A 25,694-nucleotide genomic window follows, 5' to 3' on the forward strand; every position below is an offset into this window, starting at 1 on the left:
AGTTTTCATGGTCGCAAAAGAAGCTGAACATGTTCGCAAGTTAAACAAGAAGCCGGGGAAACTTGCGAAAGAGAAACTTACTACTTATTGACCAAAAAATCGAGAAAGTTAAAGAAGAGAAAAATCGCATGCAAATGAAAAGATTATTACGATAGTGAAGATGAGCCGGAGTCTTTTTAAAGCGAGAGAGAGAAAAGAAAAAAAAAAAAAGAAAGAAAGGGAACACCTGAATGAACCAGCCGAACAAATACAATAGACATGTATAAAGTGAGAGAACGATAATAAGATAAACTGACATCGTGCAATATTATAAATTCTGATAATAAATATGTCGTGATGGAAATAATATGGGATAAATGTAATCGAAGGTATAATAAATTTCTACGGTAGGACATTTGAAACGGTTGGCAGATGATATTAAATGAAGCGCACGAATAAACTGCACGCGTAGCGGAATAAATGTTTTCGTTGTCAGCAAAACGGTATTATGCAAAACGACGGTTCAATAAATTTTGGGAAACAATAGGCATGATAAATAGATATTGTATCCACGTCAAGCGAATCATTATGAGAAGCGGTGTATTTAAACCGGCATTTAACACGAACCGAAAACAGAATGAAAAATTAAGAGGCGATCGTGCAAATCGTTTAATCATAAGAGCAACGTGAAATAATAAATATAAACTGTTATTAACGATAATATAATTCGGTGATTAAATAACGAGGCTAATTTTACTTTTAAACAATCATAGTTGTGACAAGGATTACCTTTAATTAATTCAATGTTTTCGGCGTCGAGCGTACGGGGTAAACATTTGTTCGGGTTAAAATTTAAAAGATTATTATAAAATAAAATCGATCTTATTATTTTATCGCGCACGTTACACAAATTAAATTGCACGCGTTGTACGTATATTTACAGCGGGCGGCGATTAATATTAGTGCATGAACTCCACGGGCCGGGCGTTACTTTAAAAAATAAACGACGTTGCTAAAACGGGCGTATTCATCTCCGCGCGAAACAAGGTCAAACTGTAAAAAAGTGCGGACCAAAAGAATCGTCGCCCATCCGTATAAATTATCGCGGGCTCCCTCGCGCAGGGGGGGGGGAGGGGATAGGTGCATAAAATGCACACAAAGGGGAGCAAATATTTAACGAAACTGTACGGAAAGGCGGGAACGGCTCAATAAGTTTGAAAGACAAAAGGGTGATAAATTGTTATTGTACTCGCGGAATAAAGTCACTGCTGTACGAACAGGTGCGAACGAGGACGGTCGATTTTCCTTGGCGTTATTGTGCGAGACGCGTAAGAGCTGAAACGCATATTTCACTTTGACGTCACCGACACGGTCGCATCGGCAGCTTCGAATGCAATTGCATCACGCAACGTAGTCGGTTGAATAAAGTCCGAGAGGCGGAATGATAAATCGTCGTTCCCGCGTTGAGTGAATCTGGGATTTCAGCTGCGCGCGTGCGAGCGCGGGGCCGCCTTCCCCGCGACAATTTTCAAGATGAGCGATGCGAATAAAATAAGTACGTCGATGTCGAAATGGCCGAGAATTTTCGTGCCACCTGACGCGCAGCGAATTATGGAAAATGGGTCTGTTCGCGCCGGCGAATTTGACGAATATCGCGAACGATCGGTGGGACGGTTAGCAAGTTATTGATCCGCGAGATTACTATTATCTGTCATATCTCTTTTTAATGTAAAAAAAAAATTGAATTTCGGGAAAGAAATATGATTATGCAAATTTTCGGAGCAACGCGATCGCGGGTTGTATGTGTGAATATACATTAGGAGAACGTAACAAACGAGTGCTCTATGCAGGTATTCGGCTACAGAAGATTTCAGAGATAACGTCACTAAGCTATTTTAGGGAACTAAGCTTTCTTCGTGCATATAAGACAGTCTTGCGAGTTTACCTTCTTGACTGTTTCCGAGAATAATCAACTCGCCGTCTTCCCTCCTCCAGGTGATGTTTGGCGTCGGTGACCCTGTTGCTTCGCAACGCAACGAAACGTTGCTACCTTCTCTTACCACCATATCCGTACTCGTAGGATAATCCAAAATATCCGGCGGCACTGTCGAATGAAAATTCTCATCAGAGTCTTTTACACGCGTTCGCGCGGACAGCTCGCGTATCGTGCCGTTTTATAAAAATTACAAAAACAGAAATACCTCGGGATATCATAAAAAAAATAAAAAAAAAAAGAACACGAAAGACGCGCAAGAACACAGCGCTCGAAAAGAAAGAGGGAGAGAATCGACGGCGAGGGTACACCTGGGCCGGCAGTTTCCATTTCGCGAAATACCGCGAAGCAATTTTCGATACGCGTTACCGTTCGGCGGTTTAAAGGTACTCTCTCTACAACGTGCTTGTATGTAACGTATACAGACTCAAAGCGACGCCACGGGCCGAGCCCAAAAGCGAACTTGGTTTCACCAGTGGGCCATGTTCTACTGTAGCCAAACTCAACCTTCGAAACGAATGCGAATTTTGCCAGAACAAAGATTTTCTTTTTTTTTTTTTCTTTCTCTCTCTCTCTCTCTTTCTCTTTCTATCTCTGTTTCTCTCATTTTTATTGAAACACACGGCCTCGGGATTTCGACCGTGATATTAATTCGACGCGTGAGGTACAATGGACGAACCTACAACCTCCAAATAGCCAATCTGACTCTTCATCGGGTCAGTGTTTATCTGGCACATGTAGTTCCCTCGGTCGCTCTCGCGGACATCACGTATATGCAGCAGCCACGTTTTGTGCTCGCTGTGCGTGACGCCGATTCTGTGATTCTTCGTTATCACGTGATTGGCTATCGTCAGGATGGTTTGCGTGTCCACCCGCAGCCATGCCACCTGAAACAGAAAGCCGGTACGCCGGTTCAATCGTCTGGAACCCATCCATCACTCCGGTCTTTTGTTTTCCCGGCCGGCGAACCGGTGTCATGTGACACCGCGAAAACGCGTGTAATCCGTTACGCTACGGGGCAATTAGAAATTTCTGATGCTGAAAATCTTTCCTATTGTAAAAACTGATCCGCGATTTTGCTACCGTCGCGCAAGCTCATCCGCCGCCGCTGAGCGCGAAAGTGCCATAAGCCGAGTGACGAAATTATAATTAAGTATACTTCTTAGTATTTGCCAGAAATACAGATTAACCTCGTTACGATTTCGCTCTTAATACGATACAACGTTTTTCACTTTGCGATATATCTAAACGTGCCATTTATAAAACAATTGCGTGAACGAGAGAGAAAGAGAGAGAAAAAAAAATAACAGAAACGATTTCATTGTTTCATCGCGCGATACGACAAAACTACACACGTCGGGAATTGGAAACGAATCAGAAATTGTAAAGACGTTATTATTTTAATATACGTGAGAATAAAAATGACATATATTGTAACGGAATAAAACAACTTTGAGGTCAAGTAATGCGGTAATGTGCAAATCGGCAACCCTATCCGCAAACCATAGTCGGACATTGTTACCATTGAAACGTTTCTGCATAGCCGGTTATTGTGAGGCGTACTACAATCGGTAAATGCGGCTTTGTTGGCATTGAATTGCGGACCTAGCAAGGCTTAGGAGCTATCTATTGATAGATGACGTAATGACTTTAATGACGAGGCATCATTGGATCCTCAAATCCGACGAGTTTCCATCAGATGAGTCCTACCATCGAGCACTTTGTCAATCTAGAATTGCACGTTGCATTTTGCATGAGACTTGAATTGTCTTGTGTACAAAGACGATTCGCTCCGTTGTCTTCATTTATCTAAATGACGTCTGATTCTGTTTCAGAGGGGCATTTTGTATTCAGAAAACGCTTTGATATGTTTTAAAGTTGCTTAACGTCGTTTCGAAACTTTGTACATTAGTGCGAAGTTATTAAATGTGATATTTTAAAAAGTTTCGACGTATCTATATTAGGTATATTTTGGTAAAGTCTTCTTTAACCGAATAATTAAAAGGACGGGCAAACGTGAAATTTAATATAAAAAAAACAGGCTTAACACCCGACGTAATTTTTTGAAAATATTATCGCAAGATTTGAAATATATTTCTTTTGAATAGAAATAGAATAGAAAATAGTTTGAGATAAAACGGGAAAACGCGGTGATAATTAAGATAATCGAAAAATTAAAGAAATGGACACACGTGAAAACCTTATTTATAGAAACGAGATATCGTCGGGCGTATTTTAATAGTCTTCTTAACATGTTTTAAGACGTTCTTAGAGGCATCTTTAAACGACTTTGAAACAAATAATCTGAATAAATTTACGCAGCTTCGTAAACATTGCTTTCGTAAATGGTGATTTAGAAAAAGAAAGCACCCCATAAAAATTTTTGATAGCATATATTATAAAGTTAGAAAAATCATATAACTTAGCCGATGTAACAACCAAGTTGAGATAAAATATCCAAGTATTGTATAAGTATATCGTACAATCTTTGAACTTACCCTTGGCAGCTTGCCACCGATCAAAATTTATGTCAGCTGCTCGAGAAGGGTATAGAGAGGAACAAAACAACGTTCGATAGAATGTTTGATAGAAGAGCAATAAATTTCCTATAAGAGCGCAAGAAAAACCACCCGTAGAATAATAGCACCCTCTCCGTCGAAATGAAGCAGGGAAACACAATTTTACGCGTTTATAAATTTATGTTTAATATATATCTCGTTGGCGAAAATGGAATTTAATCTTCGTTCGAGTGATGGTTTCCATCGTGCTCACTGTCGATAGTGTAACTTCTGTTTAACCCCATTCTGATTTACGAACAGTCGTTAACGTTCAGTCAAGGTAATTGCGTCGAAACCGCAAGAATTCGTCCGACAAAGCCGCCGGCCCCCCCTTTCGAAAAGCCTCATCGTCCCCGACAGACTAGCAGCAAATTCTCGAGTCTACTTACAAAATCCTGTCTTTAATCTTTCTTCGAAACCTTGCGCTTTGTTACGTCGTTACCTGATATTTTTCTATTTCGCCATTACGACGCTTTCGTTTTTTTTTCCTTCCGCACCCCGCGAATTGGATTATCGCGACTTTGCTCGATTTCGTTGGCGTAGTTTAATATTTCCTAATTCATTTCGGGAGAAATTATTCCGCGGTCCGGTACGTACTTAAAAATTTTTGTTTCCATAATCCGCTTGATATATCACGTAGATTGTAATGTAAAAGTAAAGTACATGAAATTATCGTGCTTCTACGCCGTATCGCCGGATATACGCAAAGTAGACTTTTGAGAAAAATTAATACAGAACTGAAAAGTTATTTTTGAATAGTCGAATTTATTTTGTACAAAACGTGCAATTTCCGTTTTCATATTCCGCGCTAAAAAAAAAATAAAAAAAAATTCTTTTGAAGTGTACATTGTCGAAATTGGAGTTAAAACGATGGACTTGAATATCAAGTTGACGTTAAGTTATTTGCCATTAAGAACAAACGATAGCTTCCACTAATGACTGAATCAAGTCCTCGAGAGTTCCGCGTACTTTTTGCCGTTGAGAAAATAATTGCGATGGATATGCTTCAACCAAATTTATAAGAAAGAGATTAATGGCGACAGTTTATTGATGTTCCCACGGGACAAATCGGAAAATCATTACTGCCAACGTCGAGACCGTAGCGTTTCGCACATCTTCTCGCATGCGTTGAAGGGTTAATCGAAACGGTTGACGTTTGCGCGCGCCTTTGTAACTTGCGAGACGCTGCGAGTTGCATTTGCGGGCAGAGAACAATAGCCGCACGTTCGCCGTATTTAATCAAGCGACTGTGTGTCCGTGTACTCATGCTTTGCGTTAACGGTCCGTCTCGCAATCGTCACGCGGGCGATTAACGTGCGTTACCACGTGAACAAAGGAACACACTTTCTCTCACGGATATTTCTCTCCCAGCCGTTTAAATGCAGCTCTGCCTTTATTCCGTTTGCAGTCGGCGCGTTTGTAAATTTCTCCATATACACTAAAATTATAATAGTAAAAAATTAAGTTTCTTAAAAAAAAAAAGAAAAAAAAAAGGATATATGCACTTTGTTAGAATAAACCCGCAGAAACGTTTCATTTTGTCTGCTTTTGGTGACCAATTAATTTATATAAAATATACCGAAAACACGTTAACTTTATTTACACAGAAATTTATAATGATTTTAATTGGTTTTGCTGCTTCAACCTTTTAATTAGAATACTTCTTCAAGAATATTTTGATAAATGGGTTCTTTTTTTTTCTTTTAATTAAGGGGCTTTTTATTTGTACTTTTTAGAATATCGCACTTAGAAAGAAATAAGTTTAACGCGTTCAGGCATATTTGGTGCAAAATCAATGGCCAATGACGTTGGCGCATTTTGTATTTGTAGTATAAAAGTTGCAAATGCATTTACATTTTTTAATATTTAAACTTTTAATCCTGAATTTTAAATATATATTTTACTTTTCTTTCTTTTTTTTTTCTTTTTTTTTTCTGTCTCTCGTCATACGTCTCTCTTCCTCTCCGCGACAAAACTCGTTCGCCGAGCTTGGCTGACCGATATCTGACGCGCTTTTCGAAAATCGCTGATGCGTGTTCACCGCGCGAACATAAAATCTGCATTGAAATCCACCGGTCGAGAACGGCAATATGTCTCACGTCCGGGCATAGTCAGCCATGAAATGCTCGTGCAGTGCGTCAACGGAGCGTCTGAAATTCATTGTCCACGGCGTGGCTATGGCGGTTTAGCGTCCGCGGCTCTATACGATCACAGGACCGCACAAAATGGAAACCGCGTGCCAAATATGCGTCTTTCCCCTTCGTCGGGCTTGACGGGCACGTCGACCGAGCTTTTCCCGATTCCTTGAGCACACTCCGTCCATACGTAGGGATCATATTTTACGACCGTACGGATTATTCAATAACACGGAAGGGTTTCTCTGTTTTTCGATCGATATTTATCTTCTTTCACGTGGAAGAACGTTATATATGATTTTCGGCTGATCTGCCCTGACAGATTTATATGGTATCTCTGCAAAACAGAACATTGAGCTCGATATAAAAACAAATCTTCGCGCGTACGAAAAGAAAAAAAGAAATAAATAAAAAGAAAAAAAAAGAAAAAAAATAGAAAACCCAACGAGTTTTAATGAAAAAGAATTTTGCTGTATACGTGCACGTGTAGACTAACAAGCGCGTAAGTACATGTATGTCGCCGCGATGTATATAATTCTAGTTTAGCGTATAAAATGTGATTTACATGGGACGAACGCGCTTGCTACGTTCCCGATTTATGACATCACCGTAAAGCGAACAGCGTTCCATTATCTTCCGCTTCCGCCGTTCCGTCCCGCCGCCACTTTCGTTCCCTAATGTGCAAACTGCAAACGCTGTCAATCACTCACCCTCAAATCACGTCCTCTCCCGCACCGGTTGGCGCTAACAAGGTGACTACGCCTTAAATATTTCAGCGTGTTTTATCTCTTTTTTTTTTTTTACCCTCCCGATTCATCCGGCCGTTCTTTCGGTTTCCGAGCCGCGTTGACGGCGACAGAATGCAAATTTGTTCATCGTCCGGTGACGGTGCTACTGCTAATCGATTGATTGCTTCCCAAGCCTCGAGGCACCGACGCAGTCGAGCGATTAATTTCATCGGGCACGATGCGCGACGTTATTTACATGCCCGTCGACGCGAAGACGTCTCGCTACTTGCGGAAATAAAAGCCGGATGTTAGAACGCGTGCAAATCGCTCCGTCGCGAAAATGTATCTGTCACGTGCGAAATATGTGATTTTTTTCTCTCTCTCTCTTGACGAACGTGTAAACGTTGTTGGCGACCACGCGGGTGAAATGCGCCACGCTATCTCCCGCCTGCCGTACTTTTAAAGTGGATTACGTCTACTTCTAGGCGGAGTGCCTCGAAGGAGATCGTTCGGGCTGGCTTTTATTATATATACCCGTACGTTACGTCGGTTATGACGGCTACGTGGAATACATGGCATCACCCGCAAGTATCGCGGAAATATATTGAAGAGAATGGCCGCTACCCCATTTTTTTTCTTTCTTCTTTTTTTTTCTTTTTTATATTTTTTTTATTATTTTATTTTACGTGTGTGCGTAAGCGAATACGCGCACGGCGACGGTCGCGTACTGCAAATTGGCGCGAGCAGGGGAAAAATGCCACGGGCGTCGCGTTACACATTTGAGAGCTGAAGCACCGCCGGGCACGAAGTGCTATGTCACGTTTTGTAAAGTCTTGTTCTCCTCTAATTAAAAGTCATTCGTTTGAAACCCACCGTGACCTGTGAGCGACGCTTCTTTGCATTGGCCTCTGGCTCGGCTCCGAGCTAAAGACTTTTCGTCACTTATATGGTTCCTCCGATCTCAACCAGGTTCCAGTTTGTCAAACAATCGCTCTCGCTTAAAGCATTCTAATTTAAACGGTAACGGTAAAAAAAAATATTAAAAAAAAAAATAAAACGGTACGTTTGCACTGCGCTTTTTTATTATTCGTCGCTCAATTACTTCAATATTTCTTTAATAAACTTTTCGTACATTTTCTTACGCTTGAGAGGAGATCGTGTGTCGCTTGATCGCAAAGTTTGATTTGATTTCACGTATTTAATTTTAAATAATTCCTCGGAAGAAAATTATCCATGCAATTTTAAGTACACCGTTCGCTTACGTATTTCTCTCATAATTTTTTTTGCTCTGGGAGACAGTAAAGAGCACGACAATGCTAATGAGATTCATTTTCTTATGTTAAGTCGCTTCTTCACGTGCCTTAAGTTACGATCCTTTATCGCGTGTCACACGTCGCGCTATATAATTAGCGTTCCAGTATTGTATTTCTGACACATTTCGCACATACCGTCCACTCTCGGAAAAATAACACGTCAGCTCGCCGACACTCGATTTTTCATTTTCGAGTTACTTTTTTGCGGAAATGATACTCGCCTGTAGCACACGAGAGACGCTCAGTCTCGCTCGGTCGCGTTAGTGGAGGTAAGGATGAATTGCCGCGACGTAAAAGCGCATCGCTGTACGGTGGCGGCTGATGGAGCAGGAAAAAAAAATTGTAGCGAGATGAAAGCCGAAGAACCCTCGCGTGAGTGAAAAAGTATTGGCGCGGAAAAAAGAATTCTCCGTACTCCGTCGTATTAACGATTAATAGAAGGGGAGGAGGACCGGCATTTCTTTCATCGCTTGAAAATCTTTTTGCATTTATTTCTCCCCCTTCTCTTACTTTTTTTTTCTCTCTCTCTCTTTCTTTCTCTCTCTCTTTTTTTATTTTTTTCGTCTCCTTCTGTTCGACAAAGTAACACAGGTATTGTAACTTTGCACGTAACTGGATTCTCGAAACTCCGAGAGCATTAAAATGGAAGAAGTGAAGTGCGAGGAAACGAATTAAGTACCGAGTCCTGAAGGGCGCCACGGACAGCACTCCTCGGCGACTCGATACTTAACAAATAGCTGTATTTCATTTACCGTGATCACGGTCTAACAGAAACGAGACAAACGCAGATATGGTGCTGTATCTCAATGACTCCGGGCTTCATTGCGCTTGTTCGACATCTGGTACTTTGTACGTGTACGCCATTGCCCCAATAAATTTTTATTTTCGATATACAATAAGTGATCCAGAGGCGAGGCGTATAAAACTTGCGCCGCAAGGAGATCGCTTCCATAAAATAAATTGCGGAGGCTGGTGGTGGGAGTGGTCGTAAAATTTGATTGCTTTCTAAAACGCGCTTCGCGTAAGCTTTAGCAAGCCGGACAATTAAAGCACATCTCATATACCTTCGGCGTATTAAATAGATATTGAAACTATAAACGCGACAAAGGCGACAGTACATTGCGCCCCCGACAATTTCACTGCTATTTTCGATTGCGCCGCATATTCCCGTTGTTGTAATCCGCCGTGTGTAAAAGCGAATTTTATCAGACGCGAATCGAATATCACGCATTTTTACACGTAAAATAAATTCTGTTAACATATCAACGTATTTGGTATTCGGCCGGGCAGAGAGGCTGACAACAAAAAGAAAATTAAACGAGAACACACCGTTGCAATTGATCCGGAAATAAAATTTCTGCGGATGAATTTTCATTATTTCCACAGAACTCCACGTTCGGCTGGCGCGTCCCCAAAAAAATAATAACGTAACATTTCACGTCGGATCGATAGACATCTTGATGCCTGCATAGTCGTTCGAGGAGATATTACCGTCGATATTTTGGTACAGAATCTAGAACGTTAGCGTGTCGACCTCGGCCCGCGATGCTCGCGAGATATCTTTATACATCAGTTTCGCTAATTATCCCGGCAATTTTACGCCGGGACTTTTCTAAGTAACTCGATAAACGAGTCTCCCCCGTTGTAACATTTGCGAAAGCTACGTTAGCCGAAATGAATTGTTGAAATTTGTCCGCGCGTTTTCAATTACAATATATATCGATTATCCGGCGGTGGGAAAAAGCAAAACGCCAGATATAAAATGGTTAATCTGAAAGAGTATGTAGATTTTTGTGCAGCGTATTCCGATAATAATTTATGGTAAGTAATTCCCGCGGTCTTGGAATCGGGATTCGCGCGGATTCATTTTGAACTGGAGAAAAACGAAAGCGTTCTCCGTATTACTTTTCTTTTTTTCTCTTTTTTTTTTTTTTTATCCTTTCTCTTCCTCTTTTTGCTCTTTCGACGCGAAATGGTTCGCTAAATGCAATTTACGGCAGCTCTCGTAGTTCGCTTGTCGCGTTTCGTTAACTTAAGAGCGGAAATTGTTCGGCGATAAACGCATAAAGTAGATGGAAGAGGTGCGGGAATTGATCAACTATAACGCCATAACGCCTAATAATTTCTCCTAGAGCATAAATAGGCGATAGGTAATCGACGCGATAACGGCCCAAGAAAATCCAATCTTGGCCGCGAGGCTGGCGGAGTTGAATTTATTGCGGTTGACTGCACTCGCCCGATGCATTTATGTAAATGCAGTGTCGATTATGCGTCACTGGATACGATAACAGAGGAAGTTTCAAAATGTACTTAGGCTCAAAATCTTCCAGTCGCGGGTGTATACATCCTAGAGTTTCTTGAACTGCTTAATTTATTCTATCTTCAATATCACAGTTGTTTACTTCCAAGACTGCGCCGAGATAAATCTTCTTTAGAGCTTCTCCAATTCTCGTTCAGAAGCTTACACAAATTGATTTATATTCTCCAAAGTTATAAGTCAGAGCAAAAGGAATAGCACGGTTGGATCGTCTTATAAAATACTATCCCGGACTAATTAATTACATTTGATTTAGTGTACTTGTTTCAACATCTGCTCAATAAGATTTTAATTTCCCTAAAATCTAAAATCTTTAATTAACAGCCGATTGCAAATGTAGAAATATTACGTGGGCGGGGAAAATGCGGAAGACATTTAAACGGGGGCCCGCCGTACCATTTAATAAAACGCCAATCGTGTATATTTAAAAACGCAGTTTAAAGTGTAATAGGCAATCCGGGAGCAATATTCGCGATTACACGCGAAGTACGTATCATGTTTTATCTGGCAGCCGTGCCGTTTAATTGGACCATAACGCTGTTAGATAATGCGATCTTTGAAAAAAAAAATAAAAAAAGAAAAAAAGAAAACTTGCCCACTAAATGCGTCAACAGCAAAGTACTATTAAAACTGTTTAACTTGCGTTGTTTAACAGCGTAAACGTGCCAGCTGTGTTGGTTCACATATTCGTGGCGTATCGAAATTGGTATGAATTGTTGTGCCAACAGAGTATTTATAAACCGTCTTTTTTCCCCCTTTTTTCTTTTTTTTTTTTTTTATTGAATTTTCTACAAACGAAACGTGCGTTTGCACGGAATATCACAGTAATCATAAATCCAGATATTTTATAATGTTACAATTTTATGATCGCTCACCCGCCAGCGATTGATTCCGACGCTTCGTTGACGACACGTCGTACTTTATATCTTCCATCGCGTCTCGCCACGTTCCCGTGCTCCAATGTAGCGTAAAAACCGTTGAAAACACACATTTGCAATTTCTCAAATAAATATAAATAAATCTCTTTTGGTATTTATTTATATTTGGACAGCGTCAATATGAAAACAGAATTGACCGTGCTACCAATTTTGTAATGGCGAAAGGCAACTTTGTCTCGTCTAGGGATAGAAAAAAAAAAAAGCACACAAATAAAAAAAATAAAACCAAAAATGAAAACGGAACAGCTGTGTGCTAGATGTATCTCCAAATATTGGCAATACTTTTCACCGCGTAACTGCATCGCTGTGCCGTTAAACAAAATTGCAAGAGGACTGCGGGAGAAACGACCGACAAGAGTCGGTATCGCAACGGTTAACTCTCCTGAAATACTACCGTAGGTCGCCGAGGTGTAGTCCGACCAACATTTAATATCACTAGATATCCTCGTCACCGTCTCGCGGGTGACGGGGACGAAATCCCTTTCGCTGGTAATTCTAATCACGCGTGACGGAATATGCGGGGGAGTCTCTTCGGCACGGTCGGCGAGCACTTTAAGCCTCGATATTTAGTACATACGCGGCGGCGTATCCGCACGAAGGCATGGGTGGCAACGCGTGTAATAGGTAGGGCACGAGCACTGACCCTACCTCAGTTCGAATCTGTTCTGCGAACTCGGCTGTCGGGCTCGGTGCCAACATCCTAATTATTCCCGCCCCGTTAAACCCGTTTAGTATATCGATTTGCTAATCCTCGCCGTTCCTCGATCTACGTACTGATACGTAGGTGATCACGAATTCCATATGATCCGCACCTCGGCGATCTCGCTCTCTCGCCCCCGTAAATTTTCAACGACGCCCGCCTTCGGAAACGACGGGAGATTAGTAGACACCGAAATCGCGAGCCTCGCTTAATTTATACGAATTTTACCCGGGGATAATATTCTTCGATCGTAACGGTGCCATATGTGAAACGCGTACCGCGGTATATCGCGCGGGTATTCGTCTCCTCGCTGTCTCGCTGCCGTGAATACTATTATTACGGCACATCCAACTGGGAATTTATACATCCGGCGTCGTTTCGCTAATCGGAAGACACGCGAGTTGCAGGCAAACGGATACATCAACTCCCGACAATGTGTAGCGCGCGCGCGCTGCTGGCTCATTAACTGTTTATCCGCGTATAGAACCATGAAACGAATTCAGTTGGATGCGCCGGTAACAGCGAACGGCCTTTGCGACTGGCACGGCTTTAACTGCAATGAAACTTAATCGTTTGATTTGCCGTTACGCTTGCATTAGATGTACGTTTGAGAAATAAGTCTCGGTGCCCGTGCAGATTAAATGGAAATCCGATGTTAAACCAGCGATGCTTTAAAACGACGTTCCCGATATAGCTCGGGGAATAAAATGCAAAGTGTGATCGCGCCGTAATTATTTACTCCTCGAGACCCGTTGTCATCGGACTAAATGCCTGTAAGACACCACTTTACATTTGCGCCTCTGACATTTACGGTGGCGGAAATTAGTCTCGTTGCCGTGCTTAACATTTCATTCAATAAAGACTGAATTAAATCCGAGGCGGTTCTTGTTTTACCCTGAAACCTTTTCGTGCAAATTGTTTTGCGAGAATTACGAAATTTTCCGAATGGAGGGGCTAAAAATTACGACGCTTAATAAATTAGTTTGAGAAATTAATTATACAATTATATTCAAATAAGCGAGCGATAAATTGTAATTACAAATTTTTCGGATGCGCTCCATTTATCAAATTGATGGGAAATATCTCCGGCAGTCCTCTTTCCAATTTCAACATACGGCACGGGCGACCTGTATGAGTCATATCGAGCCATCTAACTCCCCTGATCAGGATGCGATATTTTCAGAGAAGCGATCAAACGAAAGTTTTTTTTTTTTATAAAGAATTAAATGGAAACGACGAATATTTTTCCATTGAAAGATCGATACAGGGTCGATTTCCGGCCAATAAATAAAAAGAACAAATTCCCTTTAGCAACCTCTGCATAACCATATTTTATTTAAAATAAAAGGGAGGGTTATTTTTTACATTAAAGCACGTTTAAAACGCTCAGAATATACATGCATTCGTAAATCTTCCTGTTATCAAACAGATGTTAAATATATAACAGTTCGCTGCGTTTAATTTATAATAATGTCTTTTTATACCTATATATGTATATGTGTGCGTGCCAGTATTCAGCGCTCGATAATGTAATATGTCTCGACACTCAATTACGTATAGATAATCTATCCGTGGAGCGAAAAGGTGAAATAAAAATTTTTCCTATTTCCACGTAGAGGAGTACGGTAGGAGTACTTCCGGTCCGAATTCAGCCGCACAGAGAGCTGTGGAGGCACCATATATTTTCTCGAGGGACAGAGAGATAGATCGGTTGACTATCAGATAATTAAATTTTCCCGCCTCGGGCGAGGTGGCCCGAATATTTCGCAAGTAACTCGAGTAAGAAGTTTCGTGGGACGGCTATCATTTTTAAGAACGGTTAATTACTAAAAATGCAAATGCGATCAGCGCGACCTGTCTTGCAACGTTAACGTGATCTCTGCGCGCTTTATTTTTTTTCTATTTTTTTCCAGTTTTTGTCACCGTCAAGCGCACGTTATCAGTGTACTTTATGACGTAACGCGATAAATATTACCAGGTAAATTTCGCATTAAAGTGTATAATCGCGTGAAGCTGTGCCGAATATTGTCGCTACGGCGGCGAAGTTCCGCGGGGATGGGGAAGAGAGAGAGAGAGAGAAAAAAAAAAACCCCCCCGCGCGGGGTAACACGGAAAACCGGCGCCACGCGGATCTTACAGCCGTATTTCACAAAAACTGGGCGGCAGGGTGTCAAAATGCGCGATACATTGCCCCAGCCTGTTAAATAATAACCGACTATGTTATCGTCCGGAGCAAATATTGCACATGTACCACCGCAGAGAAATATACCGCGTAATATAAGAAAACGTATGTGCGCGGTATTGTTCGTGCCTACCTGATAATGGATTCAACGAGCTGCCTCGAAAGATCCTAAAGGTTTCCCGGGGCCTCGGCGATCCGCTAATTCGCGAAGGTGTAGCGTTACGCTGCGACACCCTTACTCTTCACATCCCGCTTTCACGCCTGTCTTATTTTATTATTAATGAAGCGACCGTTTTTACTAATTGCAAATTCTGTATGCAAATTCTATATGTAAATCCGACATGGTTTATCTTACGCTCTAATAACCATTTAAGCGGTATCTCCCACCATAATTCACCCTTGCATCGCGGCATCCGATCGGTCTAAGGAACGGATGATTCAATCTAGGTCCTTTCATTTCCTTCTTAATATATAGCGACATTTCCCTTCGTGGATGCTTAAATGCTCCCTGAGGAAGGAAACGATTTTCATCACGGGCGATTTCATTATGCGGAATGAACAGATAGAATGAAATTGAACCCAATTACGCGTAATCGCGTCGTGATTACTATATATATATTTTTTTTTTTTTTTTTGCAAATATACACGTTTATATGAATAATTTTTTAAATCTACGTTTTAAAATTAAAATACTTTTTGAAAAGCGTTTACGCAGAGTTTGAGAAATATTTTCATTAATGTACTCGTAATCGAATACTCATTAGCGAATTTACAATAAAATTGTTTTTTTTTATTAATGCGCTATTGCACAAAAATATATATTATTTATGTGAGATAATTCTTACTCTCGCGTTTACATGATTTAATACGTCTACTTAATTTTTCACGGTTCCCCGAATATTTTATAATACATAATTAGCATGTGCTGGATTAGTTCTTAATGTTCGTAATAGCTACTATAATCGGATTTGTCTTTCTTTACTGCATGCTTAGAGCTCACGAAGAGCGTAAGACTCTTACCAGTTGCGTTGCCCATTCCTTAAAGCTTAAGTTTCTTCGAGCTTAAATTGCACTTCGACCACTCGTAAGCATCACACTGAAGCTCCGTGCTTTCAGTTTAATTTGAGGCAACCGTGAAGGAAACTAGCAAAATGGCCGGCCAAAGTACTCCGTACGCGTGTAACATCTTCTTGGATATCACAGAAAGTGTTAGAAATTCTCTCTCTTAAGCAACGCGTTTTAACGTTTATCTCGAGATAACTACGTATAGCACGGTGTCAGACAGTTACTCTGGCTTTAAGCGAACGGCGAGGAGATAAAACGTTCTTTATCCGCTAATGAAAAAATATTCACTTAGAAAAAAAAAAAAAAAAAGAAGAAACGAACAAGTTTCCGGAGTATCTTATTTAAAAAAATTGGTGCCAAGAATAGAGTCGCTTTTATCGCTGTTTCTTATCTTGAAATATCGTTGTCTCTTTTCCGCGACGCTGATTGGTAATAATAATAATAGTAATTGAAATTGACAAAATAATAAAAATTACGGAAAGCGGCAATCGAAACGCACGAAATACGTGACACAATTAAAACGTCCTCGCGTTCCAGTCGGCGTGTTCCAAGTTTAGCCGTCAAATCCCCTGGAGCGCCTGTAACTTGTGTTACCAAAGTAACTCTATTCTTGGATTATAATTCGACAACACAGAGGAGCCTTAAACGGGCAGCCTGGCGAAGATTTGCGGCGCTTTAAACGACACTAAGCGGCGAAAGTTTACTGCACGGAGGCAGACCCCGCCTTATCGTTCCATCATACGTCGCCGAAAGCAAAATAAAATCGGTCGTTATTCTCTCATTTTCCTCCTCTAAGTGTTCAAAATGAGTGACATATCTCATTCGGGAGGGAAAAAATTTATTTAAAAATATTGCGTTATTCTCAATCGAGCGAAATCGCAGTAAATTATTATTTTTTTTTTTATTTCTTGAGGTAGTAATGCACTAAAAAATAACCGTGCACCGAAATGAAAAAGCTACAGGCTAAGATCCGGATGATCTTGAGAATAACAGATTTTAGTTCTATAATGAAAGATAAGATTAACAAAATTCCGATTTAATTTTCGGCGCAAAATGACGTTGCTGTTGCAATCTTAGCGGCCCGGCTTAGTTAGATATACCGTCGGAAAGTCGAAGGAGCCACCTGCCAGCTCACCGACACCCGGCCGTGACGTAAGAATAATTTATTTTAATATGTCAAGACAGCGCCACGTCACGTAATACCCTAATGTAATTTTGCGTCACGTATTATGTTGGCCGGTTAAATTTCGTCGCAAACAAGTTCGCTCGCTCGCGCGGGAGGCTTGTCCGCGTCACGAGGCAGTTATGAGTAAGTGGCGAGCAGAAGGGGACGGGCAGGGAGGGTTTGGCCCCGGTGTGTGATGTAGGGCTCTCTGCGTGTTGGTACACGTGAATGTTAATCAGAATGGGATTTACATATGAGGCTCGTATTACCTGGTAGTCGGGCAGATGCACCGGGAGGAGAAGATAACGGCCTCCAGAGAGAATCGAGAAACAGAGAGAGAGAGAGAGAGAGAGAGAGAGAGAGAGAGAGAGAGGGAGATCGTGAGAGGGTGGGTTCAAGAGGTGAAACGGATACGTTGGTGTGCGGGACGCAAGAGTCACACACAGCCTATCTGTAATAACGTGCCACGTAAGACATAATTATATATCACGTCGGGATTATTGCCGCATTTACACTCCGCCGCGCCAACAATAAGGATTCGACAATGTTCGCTCTCGGTATTACGTACCGTAGGGTGGGCGCGAGATATATCTCGTCTCGTTTCGCGCGACTCTCGATTAGGAGCGGCGCGGGGGAGGGGGAGGGCCAGTGCCAGGGGAAGCGCGACTTATCTCGCCTGTTTTGCGCGATACGCCGGGGCGGAGATAATAATTACGTAGCCGCGGTCGCGTAAAACGTGTTACGATTATTATCGCCCCTGCACGTGTTAAGCGTGTCGACGTTGGCACTTGCACGTCAGCTGAAACCGCCGATGTCATCGCGATGAAAAATTGTCTTCTGATTACGGTTTAATCGAACTTCTGAATTATTGATTGGAGTTTCATGCAAATTCGGAGACCCATAATGGTAGCCATCAAGCGGTTAATCACATTTCGCGCGATCGATACTTGCCGACTATTATTCGCCGCTCTTGCTGTACTATCACCGGCCGCGACTAATTTCGTTCGAGCGGTATGGAAAGTGCACAATGAAAAAAAAAAAAGAAAAAAAGGGGGGCGCAATCATGCTGGTCGATGTAATGATTATACCGTGTGGCTTTTGATCGGCGGCGGAGAGGGGGGCGATGATATCTACGCCACCTGATACCGCTCGCCTCAGTTATCGGGTCCTATTGTATGTTTGTATGCCATCTATGCACCCGCTGCATCGCTAATGTGTTGCGAAATTGATCCAGCTGTAGTATATTTATCCAGTTGGCGTATACGAGTTTCAGTTTACATCCGCAATTAGCAGAACCGAGTTTTTCGATTCGCGGGAATCCGTACCGTAAATTGCCGTCGTAAATTTCATCGAAGATCTCGGTAATCGTCCAGAAGACGGGCGGCGCATTCATTCGTGGGAGGAGAACTCTAGCTACCAAGACACAATAGATAGTCACGGCCGCCCAGCGTTATTACCATTGTCTGCATATTGTCACGCTCCCGGTCTCATTCGCTTTAAAGCTTGCTACCCGGTCTCGGGCAGATGCCCGCACTCTCACAATCGCTACGCCGGCAGTTCAACCTTTACAGTCGCTAGGGGAGAGAGAGAGAGAGAGAGAGAGAGAGAGAGAGAGAGAGAGAGAGAGAGAGAGAGAGACTTTAAAGTACTGTATCTGACATCTGGCCGTACGTCGCATGACATAACTTATGGAGCTTTCAACGCTTCTCTCGCTTTGCAACGGACGTAGATTTCTCCGCCGAGAAATGCCGTCGTGAATTATTTCGCATTAGCGGATCTCTTTAACTGATCGATAGCCCTTTCTGTTGCGAGCGATCTAGTTCGAAAGATACTATACCCCCGCGTTAGCGGAATCTTTATAATCTTGTTTGGGGCGGAAATCACGTTTCTTCCCGACGCTTGTTGAGAAAACGAGAACGGCCGTCGTGCCGAGATAAACGGAACGATTTAACTTGGTGTTTTCGGGGCCTTTTCGGAAGAAACTCCGGGAGCGAAACGCTCTCCGTTTGATCGAGTACGCCGAACGAAAATCCCACGTGGCCACTCGCCCGCAGATTACATTTCACACTTGTTTCGCAATCCCGCCGGGGATACGTTGTTTCGCGACGTGATGATTGCGCCGAAAGATGCAGCGGCGAGATGGAGTACGTCTTTCAACGGTCGGCGAGGATTTTCACGGTACTCTTATAAAATCGGGGGAATTTACTCGGGCGGGTTGCTTGCCGCATCGTCGCATCGGATTAGGTGAGTTTATGTGCGGAACACATCGGTCGTGCCGCGCCGGAATCTAGGAAGCGGGGGGACTACCGTCCAGGAAAATTACGTCTGAGAAACAAGTGCGCTGAAGTATTCATCACGCGTAATAGAAGGGCGCCAGTAATTCAACCACTTGCTGCAGGATGTGCGCACGCTTGTCCTACGTTTATATGTGTGTGTAGGCGGCGCGTGTAAATCTGGCTGGACGTGTGCGCGAATGTGTGAAATATTGACTCTTCTTGGCCGTACTCGCGTGCCCGAAACTTTCCGAGTAGAAATTTATCTAGTTAATCTGATTTTGCAGCTAGTGGTTGGATCGCGCAAATTAAATATATTTCTTAATTAGTGGTAATCTTCATAAAATAAAGTTGTCATTTGAAAAAAGAAAAAACAAAATCTGTCTAGTATTGGTCGTCTAGTCACTGTCCAGCGCGTACCGTGTATCTAAACAAATGTCTAGACGTTTTTTCGCCGCGTACTTGTTTACTGTTTTGGTCTGACCTTACGCAACGCTCGCTCGACTGCCGAATTCGCCGGGCAAAAACTGGTTCTCGCTGTCCCCTGCCCGCGCGTCCTCCACCTTGCGAGTTTCGAGCGCAAGGTGCCGGCCAGATGTCAACACACGCACGTACTCACACTACCCCGCGGCGGTCGTCGATCCCGGCGACCAGCGAATTCGACAGTCGAGCGTTGCGTAAAGTCAGCACGCGCGATATACTAATACGAGCGAAAAACGTTTAGATATCTAGCTCGTAATAATGAGTGTTACATTTCTGATTCAATGCTGGACAGTTTTGCTAGACAGCCACGAGATGAATCACGAAATTGGCTAGCTAATTATTAGGTAACGATGAGAATTAATTTTCACTCGGGTTTATTACGATCAGAATTAACGAAGCTGATCCTTGGATTTTTTCATCCATCGCAAATCTCTGTCTAACGAATCGCGCGTAACTCGATGGCTTCTGATAAATTATAAAACCGGCGTACGCGAGATGTTATCATATGTTCCCACCGTGGAAGCTTGCGTCAAATGAATTCGTTCCTAATTGTCTCTCATATTTATTTTATTTTATTTTTTAATTTTTTAATTTCTTTTTTTTTTTTTTAAGTACGGAATGTGCAACTTTTCCCCCTACCAACATTTTAACGCGGCAGTATTGTAATATCAAACTGGCTTTTTCCAGTTCGATCAATTTTACGAAATATTGGAAACAGATATTTAGAGAAATCGAATGCAATAATTTTATTCCGATTTAGACTTCACCGATGAGAAGTAGGTCGTTGGAAATATTATTCTCGATCTATCATCTTTCTCTTAATGCGTGCATGCCCGATACGTGGCTGTGCTTTCCCGTGTACGAATCAATACGAGTCATTCGTCTTCATTCTTTTCCCTTTGTTTAAGTACCAAAGCCTGCTAGAATTAAAATATCTACGCTCGCGTAATTATTAAGATTAATAACACTTCACCGTTATGTCACGTACGATATTATATTAAAGCCGAATAAGAATTATGCGAAATACGATCCTAGCGCTAAAAATAATTATACGTTAAACCTTATATCAAATTAATTTTTTATGCTAATAAAAATATTTTATTATAACATTAAATAAATTTTGTTTTACGCAAATAAAAATCGGCCTACAGTAAACGCTTTATTGCAATATATATTTTTCTTTTTTTTTTTTCTTTTTGTCCACCAGGATGTAATTAGTCGAATTGATGTATAGATGGAAAAATGAAATACTATTTTACGCGCATGTGATCGTTATTTCAATAGTATCGTTTCGGCACACTCGTTATTGTTACGTTCGTTATACGAGTTGATAAAATAATCACTGAAAATCCGCACTTACGGCGACGCACTTGATTGCTGGCGATTCAATTGTTTTTTCGCTCTCCGCGGAAAGGGTGAGATTATAAAAATAATCCAGCGGAAGCATGCCGATGCTCGTACGTACCGTGTGTGAAAATTTAACGTTTATATACCTTCATTATCACGCAACAAATATATCGCGAAAAATAACCCGCGCGATAGACACGGTACAATGTACCCTGAATTAAAATTAGAGCGAAATGCGCGTTATCGATCTCGTTATTCCCCGTGTTTTCACATGTTCCATTCGAATTTATCACACCGCCGTGTTGAAGGAAAAGAAAAGAGGGGCATTTCTTTGTAAATTCCCAATAAAAAGGAAAGTAACGAATATTAACGTAAACTCTTTTTTTTTTTTTTCTTTTTTTTCTCTCTCTTTACACTGACCTTAATCGTTAGGTTAATTGTTTTTGGCACGAGACCGAAGATAAAAATCGACCGCCTCTTAGGTAACTCCGGCCAACTTCCGTTTTATTGTTATCTTCCCGATCTGTTCGACGGATGTTGGCAGAGTCGAGCCAAACATCGCTGCTTGAGTTTCATTGCGCCAACGTCGTGCAGTGCAAAAACGTCCCGATCTCAAAATTCAAAGTAGAGATATATCATAGGTACTTTCGAATCGCGTGGTTAATCAAATTTTACGAACGCATATTCCGTAATTAGAGCGTCTTGCAAAGTGATTTACTGGTAATCGATTGTATCTTGATCAATGGCTTGCGAGGACAAGATATACGATCGGTACGGAGTACTGTGCAAATAATTATAGCCAATATATGAGCAATCAACGGTATCAAGAGACGTGGCACTATCTCACGTCAAGTATACGCGCACCGAAACTGACAGCGAGATCGACCGCGAAATTGCCGACGGCTAAGATTATCGGATATCAATAACGTCTTCGCGGATCGAAAAAAATATCAATTTTATACTTATATATATAAAGACACTTCCCTTTCGTGAAAAATCTAAAAGTGTATCATCTTCACGTGATGGCTACATGAGCACTCTTAAAAAGAAAAAGCTGTCTGCCGTCGGCCGACGGGTGATATAAAAATAACGTTTTTATTCAGCTGCACGTCAAATAATTAATTTGATATTTCTAAACGACAAGTTTATCAACGATGTAACAATATCTTCGGAGTACCGCGCTAATTAATATATGTATAATAATTGGCAAAAATTGTTAAATTTATTACGTACAGATTACGCGATTTCTTCTGCATTAATTAATTTTTTGAAAAATATATTAAATTAATTTTTTGATTATATTAAATATGTTAAATGGATTTATAAGCAATATTATATTTTTTATTCAATTGTAGTGGGGGAACGTAGCTCCTGCGCAGCACGTACCACTGTATTCACCCCCGTCTCACTTCTCACCCCTCGGCTATCAGTCCGTCTTTCTGTCTCTCTCTCACTTTTTTCTCTTCATACAATTTAACGCGTTATAGAAAATTTTATATGCCGAATATTATGCCTTATATTGTGTCGAATATTGTATCAAGCGTTATATCAAATATTTTTAAGTGGCGGATGAGATACTTGTCAATTAATTTAATCATGCGTTGTTGTGTTAGCATTTAATATTGTGAAATCGGTAAACGTATTTGTTGCCTATTAATTTATTTTTAATAATACATTCTCGTATAATATTCTTTATTGCACTTTAAAACCGCTTTTGAATTTTACAACAAAATTAAGTAAAATAGTAACGCTTCCGCTAATTGCAGCACAATCACGCATAATTACGGTGAGTTTCTCCAACGATCTTAAAGCTCTTCTTACCGCATAGTGGTGGCTCGCCTCGTCGAGCCCCTTTAATTTCCGAATAATATATTTCGAGATTAAAACGCTATTCCGGCCGTTACGGCGTTATGTAGGCTACAGAGGAAACGCGTGAGCTACGATATAACCGCTTTTCGTCCTCCGCGAACCGTAATTGCGCAATATCCTGACTTAATCTGCCACACTCGGTCTAAGTCCGGTTCTAAGTCTGTCAAGCAAATCAGTTTGAGATATTTTTGCTTTAAACGAATCTTTTAATACCTCCGTTTCTCGTGCGCACGCTATTGTCTTTCACCTCGCCGTTCAGGGAATATATAAAATTAATTCCAGCCGGCTTTAAGAACGTGCATTCAGAAATAATATTAAAATTCGTGCAGCTCACGGATAGGTCACGCGAATTAAGCACGCCACGCTATTGTGCGCAATCAACAACGGCCTATATAATGTCCGTACATATACATATATGTAGATATATATATATATTTTCCGCGTTTAATATCATGTCTGTATCACCTTGGAAAATGCAATACTCTAGCCGCACCGGAAGCAGAGGTTTTCCAAAACTACGCCGCCGGATCGCGAAATATGTGATCCACCGGCGGGAATTCGTAGCGCCTTGAGAATGTGAACATCGTAGGAATTCGGTGAATGTTTTTCACGTAATGGTGAAACTCGCATTATTTGACGTTCCCCTTCCCCCCTCTCGTCCTCCCTCCCCCTCCCCTCTTTCTCTCAAAAGTTCGAAGTAAGAATGGAATTCTGGCAATATACTTTCCGAAAGGACGAAACTAGGGAAAGCGACACTCGAGGAATATATGTACGCGGATAAAATACCCCGGACGATAAATACACAAAATATTCTCGACGCGCCGGGATTTGTCGAATCGACGTCTTGCCGCGTTAAACGTTTAACGGGATGTTAAAAGGATTTAATACGCCCCGGCGTAAATGTTATGCCGTGCGATTGTTCGTCGGGGATCTTTTAAATTTCACAAATTGATGCGTCAATCACTCTTGCAACGCGCCCCCTTTTCCTATTTATAAAGCCGCGTCCGCGTACAATACAGCGAAAAGATCCATAGCGATGTGTGACACGGATAAATTTTTCCCGCATGATGAATGAACTTTAATTCATCAGACTTTGCGGACTTGCAGTGAACGATGTTTGTCACACCGCGGAATCCATTCGTGCACGTCCACGTTTCTGCAGCGTGCCGAGGAATACATTCTGGGCAATCAAGTCCGCGGGCATGCCCGTTGTAACTGGCAGCTAAATTAAACTTTGTTTATCAGTCCATAACGATTTTCCATTTTTTATCTCGACCGACCAACTCCGCGAAGCACCGCATTGCATTAGATATTGCCCGTTTTTATTTCGCTCTTGCCGCGATCGCTCCCTGCAGTCCGATTTGTTAAAGCTTCGTTTATTTATTTATTATTTTTTTAAATTATTATTCTTCTCTCTTTTTTTATTTTTTTTTTTTTTATTTTTTTTATTTAAATTTATCTGCGATTCCATTCCCGGCGAATGCTCTGAAATAATCGAAATTATTTGCACGACGTTCCCCGGGATTCTCGGTATTTTCGGTATCGTTTGCATGGACTCTCCCCGTAATGCAAAGCGAAATCGACGCGGTGCAAGATTAAAAGGTGTCGTGCGCTTGGCAGCTTACCTTGTACGTAGAAAGGTTCGCTACGACGCAGGAGAGGATAGCTTCTCTTCCCACTGGGACCGTCACGTTTGTTATTGGTGCGCTGAAGCTCGGTCCCTCTGAAACAGGGCGACGGTAAATGCTAAGTGACCCATTAACAACATTTCGTTATATCGTCTGACCACGCTCGAACGCTATTAAAGCGTATCGGTAGGACGGCGCGAGATAATCGTTGCTCGGCAACCGATAAAATTCCATCGTTGACGCGGCTGTCTACGATCGCCGCGGCATTCAAGATTAGACGTAATAAATTACGTTCTCATTAAAAGCTCGAATTAACATCTCATTAAATTAATTGCCACGCGAAGCGGAACCGCCGCTCGTACGCCGGAGGGGAGCGGAAACGCGACGCTGGGCTCTTGCCCGGCTTCGATAGGATCAGCGATACTAAATTTCCTATTACATAATACGATTAATTACGATTAACGCAATATCAAGGAGCATAATGAATTAAACTTAAATATTATCAAAGCGCGTACGATTAAACCAAAATTAGTGACTTATTAAATTATTCGCCAAACGAAATGCGGTATGCAAGCGGGGCTTTGAACGCGAAATGCAAAATATCGAGTCCCGCGCGGCTCGGCCACGATGGAATGGCGATCCCGCGAGGACTCGAAAAAGAAAAAAAAATACATTAAATTCCTGATGGTATCCTTCGGAATGTAGCCAGATGACGCGCGACCTCCACGAGAAGTGTAATTCATTTCCGGCGTTTCGCTGTATCGGCAGTATATACGCTACCGTGAATTTACTGACGTGAAACAGTTTGGTTTCGCGCGACACATCACACACGCGGCTGCCTGCCGCGTGGGCGAGCAACGGGTTGGCACGTGTACGCTGAAATATGTCTCCGTATCCATCCCGAAATGTTCGCGTTCCTCGACAGCGCGGCGCGTCTCGCTGGAAGTTCTGAATATCATTATGTTGGCGCTCGTCGTTGCCGGGAACACCGCTCGTCCTGCGTCTGCAGTCGAGCAATGTG

General features: G+C 41.8%; 1 protein-coding gene across 1 annotated transcript in view; it reads right to left on the reverse strand.

Annotated features, from left to right (window-relative positions):
• LOC139107973 (neurotrimin) overlaps positions 1-25,694 on the reverse strand; it is a 131,944-nt gene that overhangs the window by 21,115 nt on the left and 85,135 nt on the right. Inside the window, exons 2-4 of the mRNA XM_070665897.1 lie at positions 24,671-24,768; positions 2,652-2,859; positions 1,925-2,083 (exon numbers count right to left, since the gene is read on the reverse strand). Coding sequence (XP_070521998.1) covers positions 1,925-2,083; positions 2,652-2,859; positions 24,671-24,768 — 465 coding nt within the window. The remainder of the gene's footprint in view (positions 1-1,924; positions 2,084-2,651; positions 2,860-24,670; positions 24,769-25,694) is intronic.

This window comes from Cardiocondyla obscurior, linkage group LG14, assembly GCF_019399895.1.
Source record: "Cardiocondyla obscurior isolate alpha-2009 linkage group LG14, Cobs3.1, whole genome shotgun sequence".
NCBI lineage: Eukaryota > Metazoa > Arthropoda > Insecta > Hymenoptera > Formicidae > Cardiocondyla > Cardiocondyla obscurior.